We start from the raw sequence: 27,985 nt of genomic DNA, 5'->3' as shown, positions 1-27,985 counted from the left end.
ACACGCCACTATTTTTTTGAAATATTATTTTAATACTTTTCTTAAAAAACAAAACAAAAAAACATGTCCATAGTCTGAAGAAGAATCTATTGATCAATGCCTCAATTGTCAACATAGCAAATGTTGTTCTGGATAAAATGAATCAGTGGGTGGGAAAGGTGTAAAACGGGAAGAACAATAAAAGTCCAAAAACAAGCAAGTAAGAAAAGGTGGAGGGATCTAATCAGAATGTTTAAAACACTCATAGGTCAGCAGGCCAGTGTAAAGGAAGCCTAGTCACAATGGAAACACTCCGGAAAGATAAATCGCTGCAGGAGTTGTAGGGTGAGAGGGCTTAAAAAAGCCTTAAACATGTATAGTGTGACGGAAAATTATACTTTGCATGGGAAGTGGGTGTTATCAAGTCAAAGTGCAGAGACGATGTGAGCAAAAATCCAGAGCAAAAAATGCCGCACATTCTGATTTCAAAACTGGGGGGGTAAAAATAAAGCAATAAAAACAGCTTTTCTTATGAAGTGAAAGAACGTGAATGGACTTTCAGAACTCAATAGTTTTGGCATAGAGTGTGCACGTGGTGGGAGGATAAAACAGATTGAGGGGAGGAAAGAAAGACAAACAAAATCATCAATGGCATCATAAAAAAAGTTTTTTTTTCATCTTTACAGTAAATTCTACAAAATAAAATGCAAAGAGCGCAAAAGATCGTCGCCCGCCGCGCACACAGAAACCAATTCCTCCTGCATTCTCTTATGTTGCCTTGTCCTTGTATAGAATATATATCTATTTATATATATGTATTTATAATATGTATAATTTGTAGGGTGTGATCATAGACAATAAAGGCCAGAGCGCTAAGGCGGAGATGACACACTTGTGGGCTTCTTTTTAATCACTCGGTCGTCGGGTCTCATTTAAACTAATTCGTGCAAAAGAGGGTTTACACCACAAAGTAGTGGGCAGGCGGGGCAGGGGCTGGGTGGGGGTGCTGTGCTGCTGTGTCCTGAGAAAACAAGCCCAACGAGTCAGAGACAATCAAAAACTCCCATCTCAGAATAACAATTTAAAGAGAGGGGAATGACAAAAGTCTGTGTGCCTTTTATAATCTATTGTCTTCCACATAATTTCTTTGAATTACATCTTTTTTCTTAACACGCCCCCTTGACTATCACTCTGCCTTTTAAATGACTTTTTTTTAACTCCATTTTGCAAGCCAATAACTATAAACATCTCGTCAGACACCAAAACGTATCTGCGCTGGGAGAGGGGGGGGGTACGACAGCGTGAGATAGGGGACAAGTACTCTGTAGTCCATGTACTTACGTTCATGTGGGGGGATGCGTGTGTGCGTGTGCGTGTGGGGGTGTGTGTGCGTGTGCGTGTAGGTCCTTCTCATGCAGCCATTGCCGCCCTTCCGACTCAGAAGAGATTCTCTTCAAAAATGGCCATCAGGTCGCTCTGGAAGTTAATGTCAATGGTGTCGGCCATCTGCATAGGAGAAAAGAACATGACTTATGTGAATTGTCAACTCCAAAAACTGGAAAAGCTAACAGACCGTTTTTTGTTTATTTTTGGCCTAGGTGTGGGCAATTAATTTTTCATCAGGGTCACAAAAGAAATAGAAAAACTGTTGAGGCAACAATCGAACCGCAACAGCTATTATTATTTTTTAAATCTAAGCCGTCATTAAAATTACATGTATATGAAATACAGTGAAACCCCACTACTTCGCGGTTCACCTTTCGCGGGTTCAGTGCTTCGCGGGTCTAAAAAATATTAAAAAATTAAAAACTTTTTTGCCCGGGCACGATCGGGGCTCTCCATTCGCTCCGCTCCGCGGGGGCATTGTAGTTTCGCCGAGCGGCACGACGGGGCGCTGGAGCGGTTAGATGGCCGGCGTGCGCCGAAGAAGAGCGTGGGCGGAGAGGAGAGTGGACGAAGAAGAGCACGTTCCCCCAGGCACGATCGGGGGTGACGTTTCGCTCCGTTCGGGACCGTACGAGAGCTCCGGAGGAGGCCGGCCGGCGTGCGTGGCAATTACGCCGAAGAGGAGCACCTTCCGCCCGGGGCACGAGCGGGGCGAAATGAAACCGAGTTCAACCAAACGGAGACACGCTTTGGGGGAGCAAGTCTGGCGTGCGTGACAATTAAGCCGAAGAGGAGCACCTCTTCCGCCCGGGCATGAGCGGAACGCGAGGCTGTCAGTTATGAATGAATAAATAAATCAATGAAGAATGCCACCTTTCATTTCACAGGGCACACCGGACGGCGTACCAGCAGGTAAAAGTCGAAGTAAATAAATAAATACAAAAAGTAATTGAATAAATACAAAAATAATGGCTGGGGAATAAAAAAAAAAAAAAAGTTTTAATAATATATTTTTTTTTTGTTATAACATGAATTTCACTTTCTCTCTCTCTCTACCCGTATTCTATATGGTGTACTGTATAGAGGGGGGTTTACTGTATACCTGTATAGTTTTTTTTTAAGCATTTCTGAAGGGGCGCCGCTACTTCGCGGATTTTCAGTTTTCGCGGGTGGTCTCGGTCCCCATTAACCGCGATAACCAGGGTTCACTGTATACCACTATTTACTCAACGTCAGGACTGAACAATGTTTTTTTCAAAGGTATTTGTACCTTTGGCTACAATGTGATGCGGCATTCTGGTCACGGCAAGCCACTTTAAACTAAAAAGAAAAACTTTTAACGTCGTTAATATTTTTGGCCATCCTTGTGCATGCCTGGCTCACATGAATTTCTGAAGGCAGCCCAAAATCAGCATCTTGTGCCTCAACTGTGTACTGCCTTTGCGCTACCTAACGCACTGAGCTCCAGTATTCCATTTTTTGGGGCACTCTGAATAAGTGAAAGGCACCTTTAGACAATGTTCCGAATTTTCCCAACAGTCTTGAGAGCAAAGCATTTACAAACGCAACCATGATGACGGAATGCGGATTTGGAGGCGACAAGCTCTAATGTTCATGGTCTCATTTTTTTCCCACCAAACCATTTTGACACAAAAATAAACAAATTAAATCACTGCTTTCAGATAAAAAATACTACATGGTTAGTGGTAGTAATAGTTTGATTTGGTAAAAACTGTGGACGGCCTGGATCTGACCGCGCACCGCAGGCTCAACTATGCCAAGGCCCTATTTCCATGCTAGAGATGTGGATATAGAAGAGTTTTATGAATCAGACCAGGTGGTGTTGTTAATACAAATCGATTCATCTCAGTAGTTGGAGGCTGAGTTGCTATGTGAATGTAGTAGAAATATTTCCCTTTGCTGGGTTTTGCGGAAAAGTCCAAAGTGAGTCATGTTACTTCAGGTTACTTACCGCCTCCCTCCTGCGCCTCTCCTGTTCACGACGGCGCGCCATCTCCCTCTGCTGGTCGAGGGCGTTTTGCGCAGCTGAGGAGGTCGGGGACGGCGCTGGAGGAGGGACAGCCGGAGGCTGCGGAGAGGGAGTAGGCGGGGTGGAAGAGGGAGGTGTGGGCGCGAGGGGCGATGGCTGCTGCTGCTGCTGCTGCTGTTGTTGTTGTTGTTGTTGTTGCTCTTGCCGTCGGCGGGTGTCTTCCTGCGCCCTGCGAGTGTGTTCCACAGTGTCGTCGTCGTCGCGGCTGTGGAACAAGAAGCCGGGCTAAGAGGAGGCGTTATTGCAACTAACGCGAGCCCACAGGCAACACTGGGCTCACTCGGTTATGTAATAGTTGTTGCATTCATTTTTTTCCTTTAAAATTGGTCCCAAAAAAAAAAATCATTTGTTTTAATTTCAGCTTTTCATTCAATGTGTTACTTGATTACTTCTAAACGAAATAAATAATTCTACATAAAATAAGCATTTTATGCAGAATGACTAAAATTTGAAAATTATACACTTAAAATTTGTATTACAGCAGGTCCTCGGGTTACACGGTACTTGACATACGCCGTTGCGCAATGTTACGATGCTTGTTTATGATTTTAGAATTAGAATTAAAAAGTACTGAAATAAAAAAAAAAAACATCTCATTTCATTAAATTAGTTAATTAGCATAAACCTTTAACAAATAGGTTCACTTTATATATTTTTTGTAACTGATTATCGCAGAAGGGATCATATCGTGTGCTGTAGCTAATTATCGGTTTTAAATTACTAGGCCCAAAAATTATTATTCAATTACTACAAGTTATGTACTTTTGTCCATCCTTCTACAGCCACGGCACATTGTAACATTCACAACAATGAAATGCTCTTCCACTTGATGGCATACCGTGCAATTAACTATTTCTATTTCTAATAGAGTAAGCACATTTCTGAGTATACTAATTTGAGATATTTATTTCAGTTTACGTGTGACATTTTTTGACATGTAAAATCTGTGCTTTGCCTCAATAATGTTTGGCTGTGTTATGACCTACCGCAGCTTCTCCTGCTCCCTCCTGGCCTGTTGCGCCTGAGCCTTAAGCTGTCTTTCCCGCTCCTCCTTCTCCCTGGCCGCCCGTCGAAACTGCTCAAAACTGTCGCTGGACGAGCGGACGGCCGACGCCGGCGTGGATTGAGACCTCTGGGCCAAACTGGCCCAGGAGCCCATGTTCTTTAACTTCACATCCTGTGACGAAGGTAAAAGAGAAGATTGTTAGGCGGCGTGAGTTAGAGGTGTAACAAAAATGATGTGTTCTCTGTGATGATCAAAATCTCGAGGTCACGCGCTTAAATCAGGGATTCTGGCTCCCTCCGGTGGTACGGAAACATACCACAAAATCCAAGTGTGCAAACCGTTTACAGTAAGTACAGAATCATATTTGCATTGTCCATTCTTTCCGTTTAACAGAATTTACTTTTGTGGGGAAACAACTACGGTACAAGTGTGAAGTGTGCTGCCACTGCACTCTTCCTCACGCATGCGCGCACACACCGACATGTCACAAACAGGCTTGTCAGAATGCTCACAACACCTGCATCAACGTGCGAGTATGTTAACAAAATACAGCTTTTTTTTCTTTTTTTAGCTTTTTCTTCCACTCACTCACTCTCTAACTTTACCTACCCTCCCTCACCACACAAGTGGCATTGCTCAGCTGATGTCGTGCAAAAACTTTTGAAGCCAGTCGTGGGACACTTCAAAGTCCTATGTCCAAAGATCGCGCTATTGAACGAGCCTTTGCTCTAATTTGCAGTCTGGTTAGCGGGAAGATTTTAGCACGACAACAGTTAAAGCATTCCAGGACACGTTCATTTACGCCGCTGTACTTCCTCTGTCAAGCCGCAAGCAATTTCGTCTGAGCAGGTAAACTGCCGGAGTCGTACTGAGCCAGAATCGATTCTTTGTTTATTTTTTTTACTTTGTATCTCACTTTGCATAATAGAATGCATTTCACTCTCTTCCACGGTCATTACCGTTCTTCGTCGTTAGGATGCCATGATCTATAGACGGAAATGTAAATGAATGGATTTGAAATCTTTCGCAATTTCAGTAAAACTCATGCCAAAGAAGTCATTTACATGTCGTCGTTTTGAATCTGATCATGACGGAGCGGTCAAAGTTTATCTGTTGTACGGAGCATGAACTGCTTGAGTTTGCGCTACTGGCGCTATGGCTTCCGGGTTCCGGGATATCGGAATTTCCGGAGTGAGGAATCAATCGTTAATGTAACATAGTAGTTGAAAATTTAATGCATACGTTTTTTTTCCCGGGTGAGGGAATTTCCGACAGAGGTCCGTAGGTGGGAATACAATACATTTCTTAAGTATAGTTCAATTTAATTTGACAAATGTTCCTAATTCAAGCACAATGTTGTTGATTAGTTGTTTAAACTGTGCATAATATGACAGTCTTGGACTATTTAGGAATAAAATCACTACCTTATATTTAATGAATATTGTGTTATGCTAGTTCATTTTAATGGACATTTTAGTGGGACATTAAAAGAAGCGTTTTGTTTTTGGAGATGGTAGTGTGTGTGAAAAGCTTGAGAACTACGGACTTAAATCCTAAAAATACTAGTCATCATGCATTCAAACATACCGGTGTCCTCTTGGACGCTGTGGGAGTTTTGGGCTCTTGCTTGACTTTGGTGTCCTGCTGAGGGCAGGCTTGCACCAGGGAGTCGGGGAGACGTGAACTGGGACGCGAACCATCCGACGACTTTGCATCTAATCCTGAGGGAGGCAAAAAAACACAAAGCATAACTCTGAAAAGCAATTATGAAAAAAATATTGCTATGAGATGGTCATGCATGCATGCATACATGCCTATGACGGTCTTTCCTCAAACACTGTCTGGGTTGATTTAACTGTACAGATTACCAGATAGCAAGCAGGATCTTATTAGTGCAGTTGCATTTTACTACTGTAGCGTGAGGTCTTGTGTCCCGATCAGCACACCAAAAGATCGATTGCTGTGGTAACAATATGACCTGACTCAGCAATCTAGTCAACTGGTCCATTTAACATCAACTAACTCATGACAACATTATTGTTAGTAACATGGCTCATTTCCATCAGCAGTTTTGCAATTAAACAAAGTCAACTGGCCGTGACCGCCCCATCTCCATCTGCATATGCATATGAACTGAATAACCCCTACAGTGGCGTGCACATTCGGCTGCTGAATTTGGAATAAAGAAAGTCTGGGCCAAACATTCCACGAGACAGACAAAGTGTGACAAAAACTTGCTGCCCGCTTATGCCGGAAACTTCGCGTAGTTACTGCACACGGGGCCATATCATTCTAAATCTTAAATGAATCAGGGATTTTGGGTGCCCAACAGTCTGAAAGTACTGAGTTAAAAATCTGGCGGAGAACCCCTGTGTGTGGCATTTTTTTAAGGCTGCTACACCCTGTGATTAATTAAAAGGGGAGGGAACCGTTAGAAGAAATACTGCATTTTTTTACTTTATAACTTGACAATGAAGACATAAAGGGATGCACTTACTGTGTTTGTTGTCATGTTTTTGTGTGTCAAGGCGCATGGCAGGGCTGAACGGGGGAGGGGTCAGCACTGGCGAGTGGGACGGTTTCTCCTCTTTTATCAAGTTTGACCTCTGATCCTAAAAAAAAATATTGAAGTGTTATGTCCAAATATGCAAGAACCAAACATGAGCTGAATAGTAAATCGTTTCACGGGCCAGTAAACCGAAGACTGACGTTTTTCTTGATCTGCGATGGAGATTGTCCTGTCGTCTGGAATTGAGGCATCAATGGGCAGTGCATCATGAGCGGGGAGGAACTGTCACGCAGGCAACCTAAAAGAGCAGCAGTGATTGAAAATGCTTTGCTTAAGCATTCCAACCAACACAATTGTGAAAAATGAAAGTTAACCCTTTTAGTGGATATAAAAAGTTGAAACACCCTTGTTCATACTGCTGGCTGTTTGTAAAATTGGGGAAAAAAATGGTATATAATAATGACGTGACAAGATTTCTTTCTAATTGAAAATGTGTGCTTTGGCTCAAAGTTATGCGTGGTGCTTAAAAACACAAACAAGTTAGACAGTAAAATTCAACTGGGAATGGCAATAAACATTTTAAAGCAAGCAGACGTCAGCTGCCAGATGGCACAAAGAATGCTCATCATAGGTAGAGAGAAATCACTCACAAGTTTACATATTGTCTCGCAACGCCTAGAACTAATAATTAGGTTGTCTCCTAAATCAGGGTACCAGTGTATAGGCAATTAAGAAAGGTTTTTGCCTTGTAGAACTGCAACATAATGTGTTTTATTTATTTTATTTCATATTTATTTATTATTTAATCTTTAATTAATTCAATAGATATATTTAATTGAATTATTTTCTATATTGCACAGGAGAGGGGAGCTCTCCAATCTTGTTGTACACCGAGTACAATGACAATAAAGGGCATTCTGATTCTGGTGGTCCTTTTTCACTATTTGTGGCAGTGTTCGACCGTAAACCCGATGCACAATTACCCTTTGAATGAAGGTGTATTAAGACCGGCAGGTGTTTATCTAGATATCTTACCAGTAGAAAACTGGTCGGCCTTGATGCGTGGCGAGGGCTGCTGATGCTGCTGCAACTGTTGAAGCTTCTGCTGGAGGCTCGCTCCCTTCTGCTGCTGCACCGCTGCCGCAAGAGCGTGTGGGTAGGACTGCTGCGTGTGGCCGTGGGCATTGCCGTGTCGATGCATGGCCGTGGGTGTGGTCGTCATTGTGGGTTGCATTGCGGGTCCCAGCTGATTGGCACCATGTGCAGGCGAGTGCAGCGGCTGAACCTGCCCGGAAGTCCGCGGTTGGAGCGACTGCAGGAAGCTTTGGACCTGGCTGAGAGGCGGCGTTTCCGCGCTGGTGGGCGTCGGCTCCTCGTCGTCCTCCAGCAGGGCCTGGGGCGGCTGAGCAGAGAGGGTGCCCAGGATCCCGTGAGAAGGTGGCGAAGGTACACGGGGCCGTGGAGCAGGCTGAGGCGGAGGGAGGGGAAGCGAGCTCTGAAGTTGAGGTGGAGGCGTGGGGAGAGAGAGGAGCGAGGAAGGGGGTGGATGGGTGTTCTTGGGAGGAAGTGGTGCTGCATGGCTGCTAGGGCGAGATGGCTGCTGGGGAAGCGCGCTATGGATGGCTGAAAATGAAAAAAAAAAGAGAAAAGAGTACATATTAGGACATTAATTTTTCGTCTTGTCTGATATACGTTGGCAAAAGATGTATTGGAAAGATTATCCTAAGGTATTATCCTGTGATGAGTTATTTTGGGGCAACTGGTTGTGTTGAGTGTTTGCATTATTGCACAAGTCAGTCACCACATTAAAAATGACGATTAGAAGAGGTTGCAACAAAAATTTAGTTTTCGGATAAGACAACAGTAATCCGCCCTTGTTCTTTTTGTACTTTCCTGTAGTCACTTACATGGCATCATGCTGCTCATATTTTAAATTTGGTTAAGATTAGGACAGGGGAAAAATGTTGAGCTAAATAATTGGTACAGGGTAACGCTGGTAAGGGCTCAAAGTAGGCTTTTAGCGGCCTTTCACTTGTATAACACTTTTACTCCTATTAAGGCACTCAAATAGTTTCAAACTGATGATGCATCTACCAGCTGATAACACAAGGAGAAACTGGGGGTTCAGTATCGTGTTCAAGGATATGTCAAACATGGTCACAATGGCAGGGGATTAAACCCACAACCTCTAGGTTTTTAAACGACCACTACCACTGAGCCACACCGCCCTTTGTGACAGGGATTCTAAAATGATTCAATAACGACAGCCCTTATTTAAGTTAAAAATCCCACCTCTGGTTGCAAATTGGAACTGACCTGGCGAGGGTATGACGGGATGTTGGTTCAGGAAAGGGTGCGTCTCAGAAGGTGTGGGTCCAACAGGCGCGGTGACATTGAGGAGGCCAGAGGTGAGAGGGGGACAAGCAGCTGTGATGACCGGGCCGGGCTCTGTGTTGTGCTGGGTTAGGTGAGGGTTCATAAAGTGGGTCAATGGGTCAAATCCGGTGCTTAACAGCTGGGAAGATTCCAGGGAAGGGACAGGGACAGCGGGGGTAGGGATAGGAACGGGGATCGACACGGGGATCGACACGGGAACAGGGGGGGGAGCGATGTACGGGAGTTTGGATTGGACCACTTGAGGCTGCGGCGCGCCCGGGCCAGTGATGCTGGTGACAGTGGTGACCGGCTGCTGTTGCGTCCTCTTGTTGTCCTTGTTGGACAGCGTCTTCTGCTGCTTGGGAACCAGCCCTGCTAAACAGATACAGTCAATTAGAAGCTTTTAAATAGAAGAATACAGCGGTAGTGTATTAAGTTTGGTACCATTGTCAGAGTCTTCACTATCAGAGGAGTCACTGGTGCAAGAGGATGAAGATCCCGTCTTCAACTTAATGACATTTGTCATGTCCGGGGGCTTTTCTACAACGACACGCAGTGGATTTTCAAACAAGTAAATATCATTTGTAACCAAGGACTCAATTATTCTTAAAGGAATACACGCCTTTTCAACTAGTTGCTTGGATAGCCACTGTAAAGCGGCCACTGATAGTCCAAAGGAGGGGGCACTAGACTACAATGAGTACATTTTACAAAATGGGAGGCTTCGTTGCTCTGTCTGTGGCTGTTAAATTCACATAATATAATTTAAAATGATGGATGGATAAATAAATAAATTAAAAAAAAAAAAAACAATATTTAATAATTCACAGAAAAGGTGAGCCAATGTGGGCGTACGCATTCCGGTCTCACCTACGTCTCAAATTGAAAATGCCTACCTGAGGATTTCTTCTTCCTCTTGAGGCAGCTCGATACGTATTTCTCCAGCTCACGGAGCGTGGACGGCTTCAGCGTCTCAAAGTCGATTTCAATCTCGTCCGGGTTGGAATTCTTCATGGAGGGCTCTCGGGTCTGGATTATGTGCACGACACGGCCCAACTTGTCGCCAGGCAACTTGTTGATGTCGAGGCTCAGCTGCCGCTTCTCTTCGTACGACATGGGTTTGCCTCCAACAATTGCCGAGCTCCCGAACAGGTCTGGTGAGGACAAGGGGCAGGTTTACTCTGACCAATGGTAATTAATGACATAATGAATACAGGGGTTTCCACGATGTCGTTTTTATTATTTAAAATTCACACACTGGTACCTCGATTTACGAATGCGAGCCTTCACCATGCCAATAAAGTGGAACAATTAAGGTGGAACCTCGGGTCACTAAGAAAGCTTATCAGACTACTATTCTGCTGATTTATATTCACGGAACTCTCAGCACATTACATATTTCAGGTATTTTAGTAATTTTTGCTCTAAACTAGTCCTCATTATGGTTCCAAATCTTATTATTGCACGTGATAGGGGTATTAAGATGCTCAAGTTTTCCGAACACAATGCCACGCTGAACACGACTACCTATGATGTTATGTTATTAGATTTACTTTTCACAATACATTGTTTGATCACGTGATTAAAACTATGGGGGGGGGGGGGAATTAGGGGTTCTGGAACAGCTTAATGGATAGCCTAATCATTTTAGTAAGGAGAAATTAGTTCAGATACAAGCAATTTGAGATTGATTAATGTTGCCACAGACTTAGTTGCAATAGATATGATGAAGATAATTAGTAATTATCAAATTATCTAACACCGTAGTGTGCGTATACTTCAACTACCATGTTATGGTTGTGAAAATATAGTATATGACGGCATACGGCATACAAGCGTTTTGTTACAGCTCCAGCTGTTGTAAAATGCACCATATAAATAAAATTGTATTGAGGGAATAGGTTAAGTAAACCAAAAATGGCTAGTCTCCAAGATGTTTAACATGGTTTATTGAAACAAGATTGGATACGTACCAACTTGAAATGCTTCATGCAACTAATGGTGACTATATGAATGTGCAAATGAATAAATAACTAAGTAAATGAGTAAAATATCTAGTTTTCATTTTACACCATATGTAAAGCGCTTTGTTACAGCTCCAGCTGTTGTGAAATGTGCAATACAAATAAAGTTGTATTGTATTGTAATAATAATGTCCCTAGATTTGTCTACACATCTGCTTTAATAAATTACAAAGAGATTTTACGGAATTTTTTTATGAGCTAACATGCATACCCATGTCATCTTCTGCTTCAAGGGAGGCTGAAGGTACGAGAGGGGTTGGCCCAGTCTGAGGGGCCACGGTGGGACGACTGTTTTTGATGCCTTCTTTCTTACTGCAATTCATAAACGCATCAGCTGATTAGACAATGCATCATTTACCTTTGAAATGTGTTATTAAGCGTGTCATAAAGGAATATGTAACACTATGTCATGAGAAGGCTGGCTAATGGCTGCAAATATGGTCGTTAAAGAAGTTTGACAAAAATGGAAATTAAACCTACTAAAATTGTGGCCCGAAGTACATTAGAGTTGTAGAATTTTTTTTACTATTTATACATCTATTATGCAATTTCCAGTATATTCTGTAATTCATTATTCATTTTATGCATTAATTTAAAATATTTTTTAAATGCTTCTACAAGGAACACTATCCAATGTGCCGCAAAAACTACAGACCCCGGCTTCTTCCTCTCCTTCTTGGAAGTGGGCATCTCTTTGCTGCTTTTGATCTTCTTGGAAATCTGAAGCACGGCAGGCTCAGCGGGTTCCTCCGCTCCCATTTTCTTCTTGTGCTTTTCCTTTTTCTTCTCCTTCTTCTCCCTCTCTTTCTTTTTGGGCTTGCAAATCTGAGGCTGAGACAGCGCGGCCAGTTGCTCGTGCACAGCTTTGAGCTGCAGAGGAGAAAGATATGAGGTTTACAAACATGCCTCATTAACACTACTTTAAAAAAAAATAACGGGTCGCTCTCTTGTGTTATGTGAAAGAATACTTAAACAACACTAAAGAAATGACACTTTGACACAATGAAAAAAAAAGTAGTGTACACCTTATATACAACCGTGTAAATGCATTGTTCCCTCAAAATACAGCCATTAATAGCTAAACCCAAGTGAATAAAAGTGAGTACACCCACTAAGTGAAAATGGAGAAAATAATCCATCCATCCATTATCTGTACCGCTTCTCCTCACAAGGGTTGCTGGAGCCTATCCCAGCAATGCCGAATATAATAAAGTAATCAATTTTTTTTTTTTAACTGCTGCCTTGCTTGTCGTCTGTGCGTTTGTGGGTACAGCAGCCATCCACAAACGCGATGCATATTGATGTTTACCGCAAGCGTGTAAATGTTTAGTGCATTTTAAATCGAAAGAAAAAATATACACTAAGCCAAGTTGCACTACTAATATGGAACTATCTATAAATACATTGAAAGAATGGACTTTCTTGAGCACCAATCCATTTTTTTAATGGAGAAGTGACTGAAAAACTATTAATAAAATTCATTTTCAATTCTGTTTTTATTTAACCGGAATACAAAACGTTTTCCTTTGCTTCACGATATAAAGAGAAAAAGAGAGAAAAATGGCACGTGTGATGTATTAAAAAAATATATATATAACCAACGACACTCAGTTTTGCTCCCGTTGCCTTTTTAAAAACATGCCATGCAAGTTTATCTTTTAACGTGCATGCATGCTACCAAATGTTTTAAGTAGGCGATGTTTTACCATCTCTGCACCAAATAATACGGTGGGTGATCCTTCTGTATGAGTTAATTACAAAAATAGGACCCATAACTGAGACAGTGCCTTATGGTCATGAAAATACGGTAACTGCTCAATTTGGACACTTTCACTTTAGGGTGCACTCACTTTTGTTGCCAGGGATTAATTTTGAGAGAACAATGTACATTTACCATGTTACATATGCCAGACACTGACAACTTTTCATTGCGTCAAAGTGTCATTTCTTTAGTGTTGTCCCATGAAAAGATGTCTGCATACATACTGTATATGTAAGAAAAATACAAACAAAGCTTTTTGAAATAAAATCCCTGTATCATTTTTTGATGAATACGTGGGCCTCCTATGCTACTGTATTTTAACGGTCCTTATGTTGATAATTTGAGAGCCATGTATTTTTTAGGTGGTGCTTGGTAAATTTTGAAAACCACTGCTCTAACCTGTTCCTGTAACACAGCCAATTGCTGCTGCCTTTCTTGATCAGAATCTCCCGCTGAAGACTCGGATTCGGACACACTGGAACTGCTGTCTTCTGAGACAATGGGTGGAGGTGGCGGCGCTTGTCGAGCGGAGGGGGCAGGGTGGAGGACAGACGAAGGCGTGGGAACTGGTATGGCCTCCTCCGGCTCATCAGGCATCTTGGCAAAACGCATCTCAAAGACGTCCTGTGAGGAGGTATGAGAAAGGCTTATTAGCAGGAGAGTGGAAAAATAAAATGAAGCATTTAGTATTAAGTATTTTAACAAATAAAATAATTCATCAGAGCTCCACACTATGTACACTACTGTGTGCACTGGTCTGACCAACTGGTCCCACCAACATATGATTTGGCCGCACCCTTTTATGGGCAGGCAGTGCATGAAACTGCATGCTTCATGTGAAGTTAAGGTTGACAGTGACTCTAAATAGGTATTTGCAAAATAATTTACTGTGAACATCAGTTTGTCTGCAACAAGCAGTGACTGACAAATCAGGTCAATTACTTAATATAGAGAAACAGAGATTCTCAAGTCTGAGCCTGCTCTTCTCCACCAAAAAGGTGAGGTGAGGTGAGGTGAGGCAAAACGAGGCGAGGCTGCGGCAACGGCATGCTCGCTACTCTCAGCAGCGGCGAAGGAACCGCGCGTGCACATTCTGCAGATTATGGTGGCATTAGTCAGCAAACTCATGTTTATGAAAACCAAAACACATTTTTTTTTATACTCATGTTCATCAAACAACGATAGCACATGTGCTATGATGCCATTACGATCACTCGGCGACCACGTACTCTGTTGCGTTAATAAACTAGGAAATCTCAGCGCTCAAAGGAACAAAACATGACAATCCATTTGCCATAAGCCCTTAATAGCATGACATTTGTTGAGTACAATTCAGTTAATTCACACAGTTAAGTACAATATTTCTGCATTAACAATTTTTGCGAATATACTAAGGACAAAATGCTGACCTGTAATTTCCGTGCCATGGCCACCACATCGTGGCCCGGCGGATTATACTTGTAACAGTTGGAGAACATCAATCTGACATCTGCTGCAAACTCTTGGGGGTCTCTGTACTGCCGGTTGTCCAGCTTTTTCTAAAGAAAGCAAATATTGTTTTCAAGGCATTTTAAATATTTAGTTGGGAGGATGTAGATGCCAATCGCTACAAAGAGCTGAAAGCACCACCCACGCCTTACATCCTTGCTCTCGGTGGTACAAGTGCGGTTTATAACCTGTAATATTTTCAATTGAAATGCGAAAAACAGAACAGTGTTCAAATTCAAAGAACAGATTAATCCATAGTGTGTAAAACATCTAACAATTTGTGATTCGACCACATATCAGGAAAAGTCTGAATCTGAACTTGCACTAACTATGCAGTTTGCAATAGCGACTTTTTGAGCATACATCAATTAAGATATTTGAAGATGGTCGTACGCATTTTAAATGTGATCAAAGTGTTTTATATTTCATTTATTTAAATATTATAAGCAATTCTAATCCCTTTTAGGGGAGAGGAAATTATTCTCACAGATTTTCTATTCACAGTCGGCCTCAATGCCCTATCCATCGCAAATAGCAGGGCCCACTATATTTCTAGTATAATCTTTTCATATGGTGAAAATAGTTTCAAAGTCTGAACAAATCAGCAGATTTAACAATGTCCCACAACTGATTTTGAGAGAGTGCAGTAGTTTCAACCAAAGTACTTGTTAACAGCAATGACAAAAAATGTGTAATAAAGACTTGTTTTTTTTCAAATGGCATGCCTAATTACCTTAATAGTGCCGAGGTCCATGGGATGCTTGATGATGTCATGGTAGTCATGAAGGCCAAGAGCTTTTGCATCAACGGGTTGGTGAAACGGCCACGCGTACGCAAAGTGCTTCTTGGACAACATCTCTTTGACAAGGAGGGAGCAGGAATGAATCAAATCTTGTCGTTTTGGCGTCAACATGTCTCCTGTCTCCAACGCGCCAACCAGGTGGTGCTGGGAGTCAGGCTGTGACGGGTCTCGCTTGGGTTGCTTTAAGGGCCGACTGCTCTCGCGGCGCGTCCGGGTCTCCGCCGAGACTGGAGATGATTCGTTGAGCTGGTCGTTGGCTGTGGGCGTTGTGGTGTCTGCTTTCCTCTTCTGGCTCTTCCTTTGCTGTTGGATTGTCACAAGATGTCAAAGCATAAAAACAAAATGGCATCAGGTCACTGACTATGCAGTTTGCAACAATAACAATTAATAAATTTGAAGATGGTGGTAAGCATTTGAAATGCTGTCAAAGTGTTTGATATGGATGATTTTGATTTATTTATATTTCAGACAATTCTGACCACTTTTAGGGGAGTGGAAATTATTCCCATAGATAGGCTATTCACTATTGGCATCAGTCCCTGAACGCTCATGAATTGCTGGGCCCACTATATTTCTAGTTCTATTATTTCCTATGGGTAAATCTGACGGTAGTTAGTGACCCGACACAGGGGCACCATTGACCATGATTACCGTATTTTCACGACCATCAGGCGCTTTCAAAAGTATTTAACTGTCTCCAAAGTGGACGGGGCGCCTAATAACGAGGCATGCTTTGTGTGTGCACTGAGTTACAAAATCTGTAAATGTTAAGACTGATGAGCGCTCCTCTTGACTGGGAACATTTCCTGCCGACACACTGCTTATATAAGGGAAATGCAGATGCGACTGAGGACATCATGCGGACGTGAAAGAGGAGGCTAAAGGTAGGTACTGTAGTGCAACAAATGACCTGGGAGCTTGTCATCATTGTGGGAAGCTTGACGAAGGACATCGTTGTAAACAGGGTGTTTAAAGTGAAGGACAGCTGGTGAACACAGGTTTACTAAGACTCGGAAGCAGCGCTGAATAAGTAACGCAACAATTTGTGAATGGAATGTGGATGCTTGGACAAACCATTGGCCACGTTAGTCACAAACGTATCTACGTGAACTGTTTGAGCGTTTGCCAAAAGATGGCATCATTTCTGAGGAGCCACCAGGCAATGACATTGACTGACACAGAATAGAGGGAACCTGTCGTGTTACTTAAAAAAAGCATAACCGTGCTGTTTTTCCCCCATAGCCTTTTTAAAAACATTTGCTAGTAAGCATATTAGGGTACATTTTAGGGTGGATGCACAGCGTGCGTCACAGTTAAACCAAAGGTGAGCCTTATGTATGGGTTAAATACAGAAATAGCACCCAGAACTGAGACAGTTTCTTTAAATACGGTACGCCTTATGGTCGTGAAAATGCGTCACTCTCATAGGTCGAAGTCAGAAAAAAAGTGGGATTGAACATCCCAAACAACCTATTTTGATAAGAGATGAATACTCTACAAAAAAAAAAACAACCAAATCTTGCTTGGTTTCAGGAAAAGTCAATACAAGACTCAGAAAGGAGGTCAAATGCAAAACCCTTTCTGAATGACGTTACTGTCGTATACTTTCTTTTCTCAGAAGCATAAGGTGGGGACAAAGCGCTTATGATTAGAAATGGCATTTTTGTGAAAATAAATCACATTTTTATTTTAAGGCCATATCGCCCAGCTCTTATCCCTCTGTAGTTACCTTGATGAGAGAGGGATTGCTCTGCAGCATCGGGCTAGGATGGAGGCCTGGGTGCGTGTTAGCCGGAGGGGCCACAGCGGTCATACCCTGGGACAGGATGCCTGCTGTTGAGAGTGGATAAGGGGGTCCTAGATGAGGTGCGTGGGCTGTGGGTGTGGGGGGCACACGTGGAGGCTGGGCCAGAACAGGCGGGGTTGATGACGTGTGAGTCTGCGGGAAGGAGGAAGGGGACGAGAAGCCTCGTGTGTGAGGAGTGCTGGATGGGGAGGATAGCTCTTGGCTTGATTCTGACATGCTGATCGGAGCTGAAAGAAAGCACACAAAATGAGTTAACACAAGAAGATTTGAGTTGAAGCTTGAGTACACTACGACTCTACCAGGCTCTCTTTTGATGCCGCGGCGTCCCTTGGCAACCACGGCAATTTCGGTCTCTTCCTGTGGCATCTGTGTGATCTTCTGGAGGAAGAGCTTCTCCAAGGCCTTTGCCATCAACACAATATCATCGCTGGGCTGCAGGAGGGAAGCACACTTTGTTATCTATACTGTAAAATTAAGACTATAAATCACAGCTCCAAACCCCAGCTTTAATTTAACCCAGCAGTCTCTTTGCATATTTCTCACAGTCCCATGATCTTGATCTATACTTACTCTTTAACACTGATAAATTGTGAATTGTGTTTAGTCTTCATGAAATTATGATTTTAAAGCCAATACCCATGAATATTGCCTTAACCATGATAACTGTCCTCAGTTTGCGCACAATGAGAACGAGATGGCGCGCCCCATGGACGACGCACTGTGCGTGACCTGTGTATAGGGAGCGCCAGTCCTGCGTAGTCCTGCTTTTGTTTACAAATGACCTGCGCCACTTGAAGCCTCTACCAGAGCCGGTAGCAAAGTACACATCACGCGATTTCTTCTGGGATGTTAAAAGTGCTCATCAACTCGTCTATTTGTCCTAAAATCCAATGTCGATCAAGTCCACACTCTTTTAATAACCAACAGCAAAGCTGTAAATACAGTTAAAAGAGAAAAGGCACGGCCGTTCGTCCTTCATCCGACCTCATGGGCAGCCGCCACCTGAAGCCTTCACCCGGGCCCATGACGAAATGAATAACAATAGTGCACGTGCACATGATTTTTTTTTTTTTAAACCACAAACTTCAATATTTTTTTAATAAATATGGCGACTCCCACACTGTCTTCACTAGCTCCTTTACAGGAGTGGTTGTTTTGATCACGTGGGCTCTGCTCTCGACGCTGCTGGATACAAGAAAAGGAGAGGATTCTTGAATGGACTGCTTGTCTATGAGTGCAAATATCTTGTGTGTGTGCGCGCGTGAGCATGTGTGTGCATATATATATATATATATATATATACACACACGCACATGCACACACACACACATCTGTATATATATATACATACATACATACATGTAAATGTTCTCTCTTCATATCATACATATACACAAACCTATACACACAAATACATATTGATCTCTTTAGTAAAGCCCTTTACGTACAGCAATCCACCCCCAACCCCAAAAGACTTAAGCACACACATGCACATCAACAAGATCAAAACATAAGTAAAAGAATATAAAATGCGTAAAAACAGCAGACTGGGTGCAAAGCATCTTGGTGAAATTTTTTTATGGTAACAATAGAAATGTTGATTAAAATGCTGAATCATTACACCCCTACATTTATAACTAAGTGTCCAGAGCTACTGACCTTGTTGTAGATGTAGCAATTGGTGAACATGGTGTTGAAGTCATGAATACACTCCTGGGCGTTTTTGTAGTAGTGGTTCTCCAGGCGCTTTCTTATTGTACCCATGTCCATTGGGGTTTTGATTATTTTATTGTAGTCCTAGAAAGGTGGGACAAAGGGGAAAACAGATTAAACGTTATCTAAACAGTGGTTGGCAAAGATTAAAGGTCACGTTGGTATCCCCTGTCAGCGCTGTGCTCGGATGAATTTTATCTTAAAACTTCACTGGCTATCGTAAAATGAGATGAGTTCAGTCAATTTGCATCTTTAAAGAAATGCTGACTATGGTGTCAAGTGCTTGACTTACAATGAGTATACATACTGGTAACTTTTATTCCACACACAATAGGATGTACTGTCGTGATAACATTCAGTCCCTAAAAGTTTATAATTCCCCAAACCGACCAGAATCTGAAGTGGCACAAAAACATCATGCATGACGTCACACAACACTTAATTACCTTAAGCATTTAACACCACAAGTTTGTTTTGCTTTTTTCTGTTTTTTTCCTCATGATGACACCACAGAAGCATAACACTGATGTCAAAAAGGAAGCACAAGTGTGATGTCAACCACAAGCTGCAAAGGACATGATTCTGACGTGGGATAAAGCGCGCACACTTCTTTGTCCTGACTGCTCAGTAGAATCAATATAAAACAACTATTTACACTTGCATTTCAGGAAGGTTAAAAAAAAAATCACTCTGCATAAAGACTTGTGGTGACACACCTTTAGTAATCATCCCTTCAACAGCTATCAAAGGGTGAGTACACCATTTCTATTTTTATTAACCAGTACTTAACTTCTAATTACGCTTGTGTGATAGGTGTAACTCAGAAAATGTCAACATGTCAAATTAGCTGTACAACTAAGAAAGATTTTATGGTGACATTTTGATCCTGGGATTAATTAAATATATTTCAAATGGGGAAAATAGCTTCCAAACACTATTGTGTTCCACTGACCGTTGGCTGCCCTCACCAATGGGCAATTGGAACTTCTTAAAGAGAAACAAGTGACTCACGGGTAAATTGAGTTTGACGACATCTACAGGCGCATGAAAGGGCCACGCAAACTGGTGCTTCCATAATGTCTTCAGTACCACTTTGAGCAGGTACTGAAAAGAGAGAATGAGCCCAATCAGTTGTAGACTCCTGGCTGATCCCAGTCTCCACAATAATAGTAAATTTCAACAATGAAAAGCAGTGGTCCCTCTTCCACACCTGTAGCTGGTTGGTCTGTCGTTTGGGTCTGGTGGAATTCCCTATTTCAGTGGGTGTGGGGTTCAGGATGTGAGGCTGCGGGGCTGGGGGGGGGTTGTGGCTGCTGCCTGGCTCCAGTCCGTCCCCCATCACAGTGGTGGTTTGCAGCGGCCGAGCAGTCAGTTTAGGCAGGTTGGACCTGGCGGGGGCAGGTGGGACCGGGGGGATCCCCCTCAGGCCATTCCACTCCTGGCTCGACTCTCTGTTCAACAGCAGTAAGAATTTTGGGGTTAAAATGGGTCTCCATTTTTCTCTCAGCATCAAGAGGAAGATAATACCTCGTATTCCACAGCAACTCACAATAACGTCAGAACATTTTTGCACACTTGCAGTGCCAGTTCAAACAGTCCTAACCACAAAAGCTTTGGGTGTGTCCAAATGTTATTTTTGTGTTGGACTTTAACAACCACCACCAAAAACAGCATTTTATAATCTATTAGGGCAGTTTTAATAAACAACAGCCACAAAACAAGAACCTTTGTCAAATGGATGAGTTGCCATCTGATGCCTCAAAAAAATGAGCATACAACAGATAAAAACGGGAAGGGAATTTTATTTTAAATTTGATTCACTGGGCACGCAAGAAAACATGAATAACAACATGGTCATTTCAACACTTTCTTCCTCTTAGCTGTTCGGATCACATTTTGCACCCAAGAACAAGTCCCTTAATGTTGAATATCTGCCAATACCAAGCTCAGATTCAATACAGTAATCCCTCAGATTTCAATTTTTTTTTTTTTTGAGGTATTTCTGCATTATCTTATTATTATGCCCCCCCCCGCCAGACATGGTTCACAACCTTCTAAATACTTGTTGCGCAACAAAATTATCTTAAAAAAATCCTAAATGAAGAATGAATACCAAGCTGCATTCTGTGAGAGGAATGCGATCTCCAAACCCGGAAGCGGACGATTACGACGGAACGTTAGCTAATAACTATGTTAAAGTTCAAAATTTCATCCTAAAATTGGATTACCTTAACTCGAAGCCCATAATTTTAGCCACAAAGTATAATTCTAGTGGATTAATGCACTTTTAAACACATTATGCAAAGCAAAAGTTACGGTGATTACTTATGCTCGTTGCTGCTCCTGTGTCTTCGTTGTTTTCCTCTTCATTGTAGCCATCTTCTCATTTTGCTCTTCTTTTCAACACACGAAGACGCACTATCACCGGAAGTAATCATGGTGGTGTGTACAGACAATGTGTGGCCAGGTAATTTGGGGACCAAAATTAAGGGTGCCAAAATGGGCCGAAGACAAGGATGGTCTCTGTGTGCACCAACTGAGCCGCTGTCGACATAGAAATATGTGAGGGTAAACATCGAGGGCTCCAGTCTACCTATTTTGGTGTACCGCCCACACCAAAGAGAATTGCTACAAGCCATCTGATCATCGTATTGTGCGTTATTTTAAGTGATGCACTGTCCAAGTCACTTGACTTTTGTTGACAAAATAAGACCAAATGAATTGCAACATGGGATGAGAAACTGAAAAGTTGAATTTGCTTTTCAGTACTAGAAGAGCAGCCCTTCGGGTTAAACGATGATATCAGTATCGTAAAGTTGGCATACAGCGTCCAACTCTTAACTTCGTCAAAATTCCATTAAGCACGTTTTTTAAAATAACTTCATATAATAATAAATTTACAATGCATGTGGAAGGTTTGTCTTTTTAGACAAGGTATTTACAGCTTTCATCAAAGTCTTACAGCATTTCTTATAAAGTGCCATATTAAATTAATAGTTCCCTGAAGTGAAGCCAGTTTTAAGAATTCTTATCAGCTTTCAGATATATTTAAAAAAAAAGGGGGGAGGTGTTCTGATGCTGATATTCTGCAATTGGTGAATATTGGTCTCTCTCTAATAATTAGGGTTCATTTCACTATACGGTACAGTAGTTGTTTATCCACTACTTACACTAGTTGTTTATCAAATGTACCGTATTTTCCGGACTACAAGTCGCTCCAAAGTAAAAATCCAACAGCCCAAAAATGCATGAGTAGAAAAAAATACATACAGAAGTCACACTGGGGTATAAGTCACATTTTTTGGCGGGTAATTTATTTACAAATATTTTCTTATAGCTCAAAGACACATTTCACTCTTGCAAGGAACGTTATAACATTAATATAAAAATAGAGAACAGGCTTAATAGGTGTAAGATATGCTAACATAAAGAAGGTTACTTAGCTACACAAAAAATAAACATGAACAGAATAGGTGTCCAGTGTTCATGTTCATGGGAGACTGCTGTCTGTGCTCTGATAGAGAAGCAGTTGCGTTGCATGAAGCGGAAGCACCAAGAAGGTCCTCCCGCAATGTCCTATATATTAATACCAGAGTGTGGAGAAGTACCCTCAATGCCCTGTAGACAAGACTCACGCACGTTGTTTAAGCAGCCACTGGCAAACTCGTTCCTCTAGATGCATCTAAGATTTCAGCATATTTTGTTTTTGTTTATCCCACTAAAAGTAGCGTTTTCGCCAGTCCCTTTTTGTTCTCTGCTGCCAGGTTACAGTTTAGTTTTCAGATGTAAATTTTACTACAGCTTTGCAGTCTGCAGAATATGATTCTTTTGAGGGGTATTGGTGTTCAATCATTCTCAGTTGTCTTTGTAAGGAGTCGGAGATATTGGTCCATAAGGCGAGAGTTCCCTCCCGTGGATGTCTGTGAAATTATTTTTTTTTTCTAAGTCTCTGTAAGGAGTAGGAGATATCGGTGCATAAATCCAGAGTGCCCGCTTGTGGCTATCTCGGATTTTTTTTTCATGCATAAGTCGCTTCAGAGTATAAATTGCAAGACCAGCCAACCGATGAATAAAAGTGTGACTTAATAGTCTGGGAAATATGGTATATATTTTACCCTCACAAAACCTCTTCAGTGTCCTTGGACTGTTACATTGTGTACACGCACGCACCCACGTCCACTTGCGTATATCCTTCATTAGTTTTGTGTTGTGCAAATTAATTATTTTGCTATCAAAAGCCCCTTTTTGGGGTGTGATGTTGCTTTGTAGAACGAAAACATTAGATGTTTGAGCATTAACAAAAGCAAAAACAACTGTGCCATAATTGAAATTATGCTTGAAATGTATGCTTTCACAAAAAGATACATTTTCTCAGTTTTTTTTCCCAGAGATTGGAATTTTGATGAAACTTTTCTAATGCTAATTGCTGAAGAAGGGAAAAAGGATAGTCCAATCTTTCTCTATGTATGTGTCATGTTTATACAAGATTAGAACACAAATTCTCTGGGCCTGGCAAAATCCAGAAAAGCGCTGGCATTGAATCTCCAGTGATAATGGCCTGGTTTAAATGAGTTAAGACTTACATGTTTGTTGCCGTCTTGCCGTTACTTAAACTGCCTGGTTGTTCATAGTGTGGTCAATGAGGGGGCAGCGACGCTCTCTCTGAGGGTGCAAACTGCAACACAGTGAGTGAGAACGGCACGACACCCAATCAGAAATACAAGAAGAAATGAGGGAAGCGTAAAAAAAAAAAAATAATTAAAGGGGAGCTATCACAAGTGCATTTTCAGCAAGATAAAATCAATTATGTGTACAATTAATTTTTTACATTGTGTTCTTAATTTCTATTCATATTTTTATGACTGGGTTCAAATTGTTAAACATATAGCCCAACATCTTTCAGTAGCAAAGTAATTGTAACTCAATTTTTATGTCGCACATAATTTATTCATTGGTACTCTTTCTGTCACGTCCTCAGAATCCACTCTGCTCCTTCTAAAGCGTCATGTTGTTATCAAAGGAGTAGATAGCAGTGGCCACCGGTTGATTGATGGCCGACAGCGTGACGGAACTTTCCAGTAGAGGTCTAACAGACAAGCGAGGCTCCTTGTGCAGTTGACGTCAGAGAACGTAAACCTCAAGTTGATGCAGAAAAAGATCAAGATCACTTTTGGCAGTGGTGTAAGTTAATAGCTGATCAGCTGGTAACGACGACCTGTTAAATCTATGGTACGTTAAGCAGCCAACCAAAGGTAAAGGCCTTTTGCAATACACACTATTAGGGTGTATTATGGTATACACTTGAAGAATTTAACAGAGAGGAGGGTTGAAGAACTCTGCCTTTCGTAGGGTCCACGTGAGTTACTCCAACTTGTATACATGTTTGTGTTTCAATTTGTGTTCTAATTTCCCACTAATTTATATTGCCCCATGTGGAAAGCGCTTTGTTACAGCTCCAGCTGTTGTGAATAAAGTTGTGTTGTATTGCATTGAATCTTCAACTTACAGCAAACATGAATCACATCATGAGCACTGTAATCCACTAGTGAAAGAATATTTCAAAGCTGTCCTCTTTCCTCTATATATAAACGCTTGAAAGAAACAGACAAGATTTGACATTGTTTCGTGGGCAGCACCGTGAATGACTGGTTAGCAAAATGGCCACAGTGCAGAGGTGCAGTGTTCGTTTCCGGCTTCGGCCTTACTGTGTGGAGTTTGCATGTTATCCCCATGTCTGCATGGGTTTTCTCCGAGTACTCCGGTTTCCTCCCATGTTCCAAAAACATGCATGTATACCTTGCCGACTGCCGGAAGATAGCGGTGATGGGCTCCAGCACCCTCGTGAGGATAAGCGGCTAAGATAATGGATGATTGTTCTTGTTTTGTGTCATATTTTTGAGACTGCATACCCTTTAGATTTAGAATGTATTTCCCATTCTCTGTGTGGTTCACACATGTTGTGGATTGTCAATAAAAGCATACCGTAAAGAATAGATGTCAAACTCCAATCCTGGAGGGCTGCTTTCCATCTCACCCGGCTGCATCACGCCTCATTCAAATGATCAGCTCATCCACAAGCTCTGAAGATGCCTGATAAGTCTCCTGCTCATTTGAATCATGTGAGTTGCACCCAGGAGAGATGGAAAACATGCAGGAAAGCGGGCCTCCAGGACCAGAGTTTGACACCTGTGCCGTAAAACATTTTGGAGCTGGAACATATACATATAGTGGGACTTGCTCTCTAACACCACTAACAGTAAAGATTCACCCCATTTCTTTCTAATCTTGTTGAAATACAGTTTATATAAAGACGACAAGCATTTGCTTGCTTAAAATAGGGGGGTATATTTGTATAGATGATAAATTGTAACTGGTAATCTGCAAAGATTTGCGTCGAGGCAACTGCAATGATTTAGTTTGTCGAAATCGTTGTTGGCGATGTATCATTTTTTTCGCACGAGGTGACATGCCAAATATCCCTTGAATACTCAATCACGAAACAAGCTTGTTTGTGGATAAGATGACGTCGAACCTCACCCATTTTGTCCTTTAGTTACTTACAGTATCATAGGATGAATACATCATCGATGCAGGCACGCAGATAATTACCTTAGTCGTAAAAAATGTTTGATTCTACTTAAGAGTGGCCGGCAGCGATAGACCCAACAACCTTTGTGGCGTTCTTCAAAGTGCAAACATCAAAGCGAAGCCGTTTAGTGGAAGCTAATTTTACCTACGTATGAACTGTTAGCCATTGAGCTACTATGTTCTTGACGGCAATTTAACGTCTTAAAACAACCGACAGGGGAATACAAGGGAATTAACGTAACGCCAAGTGTCCGTAGGACCCACTAGCAGCTATAAAGGAGCGTTCAGATCAACCTAAAAAGCGCTGTGTTAGCTGCTTCACCGCTGTCTTTGCTAACCTTCCATGACAAGCGAGCACGTCGCCATGTTTCACCATCAAGTGTCAACTTCACACGTAAACCGCCTTTCAGAATACAACCAGGACGTCTCGGTATTCACGAAAACTAGTTACGTCACGCTGCACACGGCCCCTGCGTTATGGCGCCGGGACTACGCCGTCTGCTGTACGTAAGTTATGTCATGAATACGGCCTACGGGGGCTACAAACAAACAGCTCGAGCGAAGCTAGCTGCTTTTAGCACGAGTGCGAGCTAACGTGCACACACTTGTAACGGCGCAGTGTCTCAAACACCACGAAAACCATCTTAGCGCTTGTGATACGTAACGAAAGGAGCCGAGAGACAACATGCGCCATAAGTAGCGTTAGCTTCAGAAGACGCCAAAATGATCCATCTCGTGTGTGGCCTGAACCGGTGCAAGGCCCCGCGCGAACACAGCTCATGCCGAGGTTCACTCTTGACAGGGGGAGGGAAAAACACCACCGATACGGGGTCTGAACGCGTTTTTACCGGGCCCCGCCGGCTTCCCACCCTCGCTATATACACCGGTGTGACCCAAGCAAGCAAAATTCATACCTGGCTGAGTAGGTTGTCAGCGGTCGGAAGACCTTCCTCGCCCCAAATCCAGAACAAACAGTCCCCGTTCGACGTCGCTGACGTCAGACGCACGGCGGCCGGGCGGGAGGGACGCCGCTGTCAGTGTCAGGCGAAGCTCCGCCCTCTCCTCGGGCATATTACGCAACCATTTGCAACCATTTCAACGCTGGAACAACTACAATAATTAATTGTGTTACATAAAATGCTTATCACGACAATTTTTGGGTCATAGATATTGGTCTTCATTTCGTGAAAATGTAAATTAAAGGAAAATTTTCAGAAAATATACCTTGTCCCCAAATATCGAATTTAGCGGCATTTCTAGTTTTTTTGGCACCCTGTGCAACACCCACCTTTCCCCCTAAAATATGCCAAGATTGACAATATAAATAGCAAATAATAATTGTAATTAAGGAGACAAACAAAAAAATAAAAAACAAATCTTGCAAAACCATCCATCCATCCAGCCGCTTATCTGGGATCGGGTCACGGAGTCAGCAGCTTCAGTCGGGAAGCCCAGACTTCCCTCTCCCAAGCCACATCTTCCTGCTCTTCTGGAAGCATCCCGAAGCTTCCCCAAGCCAGCTGGGAGACATAGTCTCTCCGGCGTGTCCTAGGTCGCCCTCAGAGCCTCCTCCCAGTGGGACAGGCCTGGAACACTTCACCAGGCAGGCATCCTAATCAGATGCCCGAGTCACCTCATCTTCTCCTCTCAACGTGGAGGAGCAGTGACTTGACTCTGAGTCCCTCTCGGATGACCGAACTTCTCACCCTATCTCTGAGGGAGAGCCCGGACACCCTGTGGAGGAAACTCATTTCGGCCGTTTGTATCCGAGATCTTGCTCTTTGGGTCACGACCCACAGCCTGTGACTATAGGTGTAGGAACATCGATCGACTGGTTAATCGAGAGCTTCGCCGTCCATCACCACTCCCTCTTCACCACGACAGACCAATACAGCGTCCGCATCACAGCAGATGCAGCACCAATCCGTCTGTCGATCTCACACTCTATCGTACGCTCACTCGTGGACAAGACCCCAAGATATATGAACTCCTCCACTTGGGGAAGGATCTCGACCCCGACCCGAAGAGGGCACTCCACCCTTTTCCGACTGGGGACCATGGTCTCAGATTGGGAGGTGCTGATCTTCATCCCAACCGCTTCACACTCGGCTGCAAACCACTCCATTGAGCGTTGGAGATCACAGCTTGAAGAAGCAAACAGTACCACATCATCTGCAAACAGCAGAGATGCACTACTAGACCAAACCGCGACCCCCTCATTGCCTCGGCTGCACCTAAAATTTCTGTCCATAGAAGTTTTGAACGGAATTAGTGACAAATGAACTAAAACTAATCTATGATGGCCTTGTGTTAAAACGTCTTGGGACATGTTAACTCATGACTTGGCTTTTGAAAAGGCATCTCTTCTCCAAAAGGGGGCGCAAATTGCCCATACAAAAAACATCACTCTTTTCGTCAGAACTCTTATTACAGAACAAAGAGAGGTGAGCATCAACTTTTCATTCCCACGGACCACACCCAAACCTGATTATCTT

At 42.6% G+C, this 27,985-nt stretch overlaps 1 protein-coding gene and 1 long non-coding RNA gene across 4 annotated transcripts; one reads left to right on the top strand and one right to left on the bottom strand.

Annotated features, from left to right (window-relative positions):
- Nucleotides 1-9: 9 nt before the first annotated feature.
- Nucleotides 10-26,547, bottom strand: LOC148332106 (bromodomain-containing protein 4-like). Of its 3 annotated transcripts, none has more exons than XM_088302214.1 (22): nt 26,405-26,547; nt 23,486-23,577; nt 20,113-20,353; nt 19,914-20,006; nt 18,849-18,986; nt 17,489-17,621; nt 17,112-17,416; nt 15,314-15,685; nt 14,502-14,630; nt 13,492-13,716; nt 11,986-12,200; nt 11,542-11,642; nt 10,203-10,460; nt 9,751-9,846; nt 9,247-9,681; nt 7,966-8,553; nt 7,131-7,228; nt 6,919-7,033; nt 6,009-6,142; nt 4,402-4,592; nt 3,338-3,620; nt 10-1,485 (listed from the first exon to the last, which is right to left on the bottom strand). In XM_088302214.1, the coding sequence occupies exons 3-22, from the start codon at nt 20,239-20,241 to the stop codon at nt 1,417-1,419; spliced, it is 4,107 nt and encodes a 1,368-aa protein (XP_088158340.1). In that variant the 5' UTR covers nt 20,242-20,353; nt 23,486-23,577; nt 26,405-26,547; the 3' UTR covers nt 10-1,416. The 3 variants fall into 3 exon arrangements, with proteins under 3 accessions (XP_088158340.1, XP_088158341.1, XP_088158343.1); XM_088302215.1 differs by having other exon boundaries at nt 9,247-9,678; XM_088302217.1 differs by lacking the exons at nt 19,914-20,006; nt 20,113-20,353; nt 23,486-23,577; nt 26,405-26,547 and having other exon boundaries at nt 17,489-18,374; nt 18,849-18,978.
- LOC148332107 (uncharacterized) lies at nt 5,127-23,899 on the top strand. The gene is made up of 3 exons (XR_015844617.1): nt 5,127-5,270; nt 13,536-13,726; nt 23,881-23,899. It is a non-coding gene; the product is annotated as an uncharacterized LOC148332107 (long non-coding RNA).
- Nucleotides 26,548-27,985: the final 1,438 nt, after the last annotated feature.

The sequence above is a fragment of the Idiotropiscis lumnitzeri genome, chromosome 8 (assembly GCF_059441095.1).
Source record: "Idiotropiscis lumnitzeri isolate Australia: NSW breed Sydney's pygmy pipehorse chromosome 8, RoL_Ilum_1.0, whole genome shotgun sequence".
Classification (NCBI taxonomy): Eukaryota; Metazoa; Chordata; class Actinopteri; order Syngnathiformes; family Syngnathidae; genus Idiotropiscis; species Idiotropiscis lumnitzeri.
This window is presented reverse-complemented; position numbering and strand designations above follow the sequence as displayed.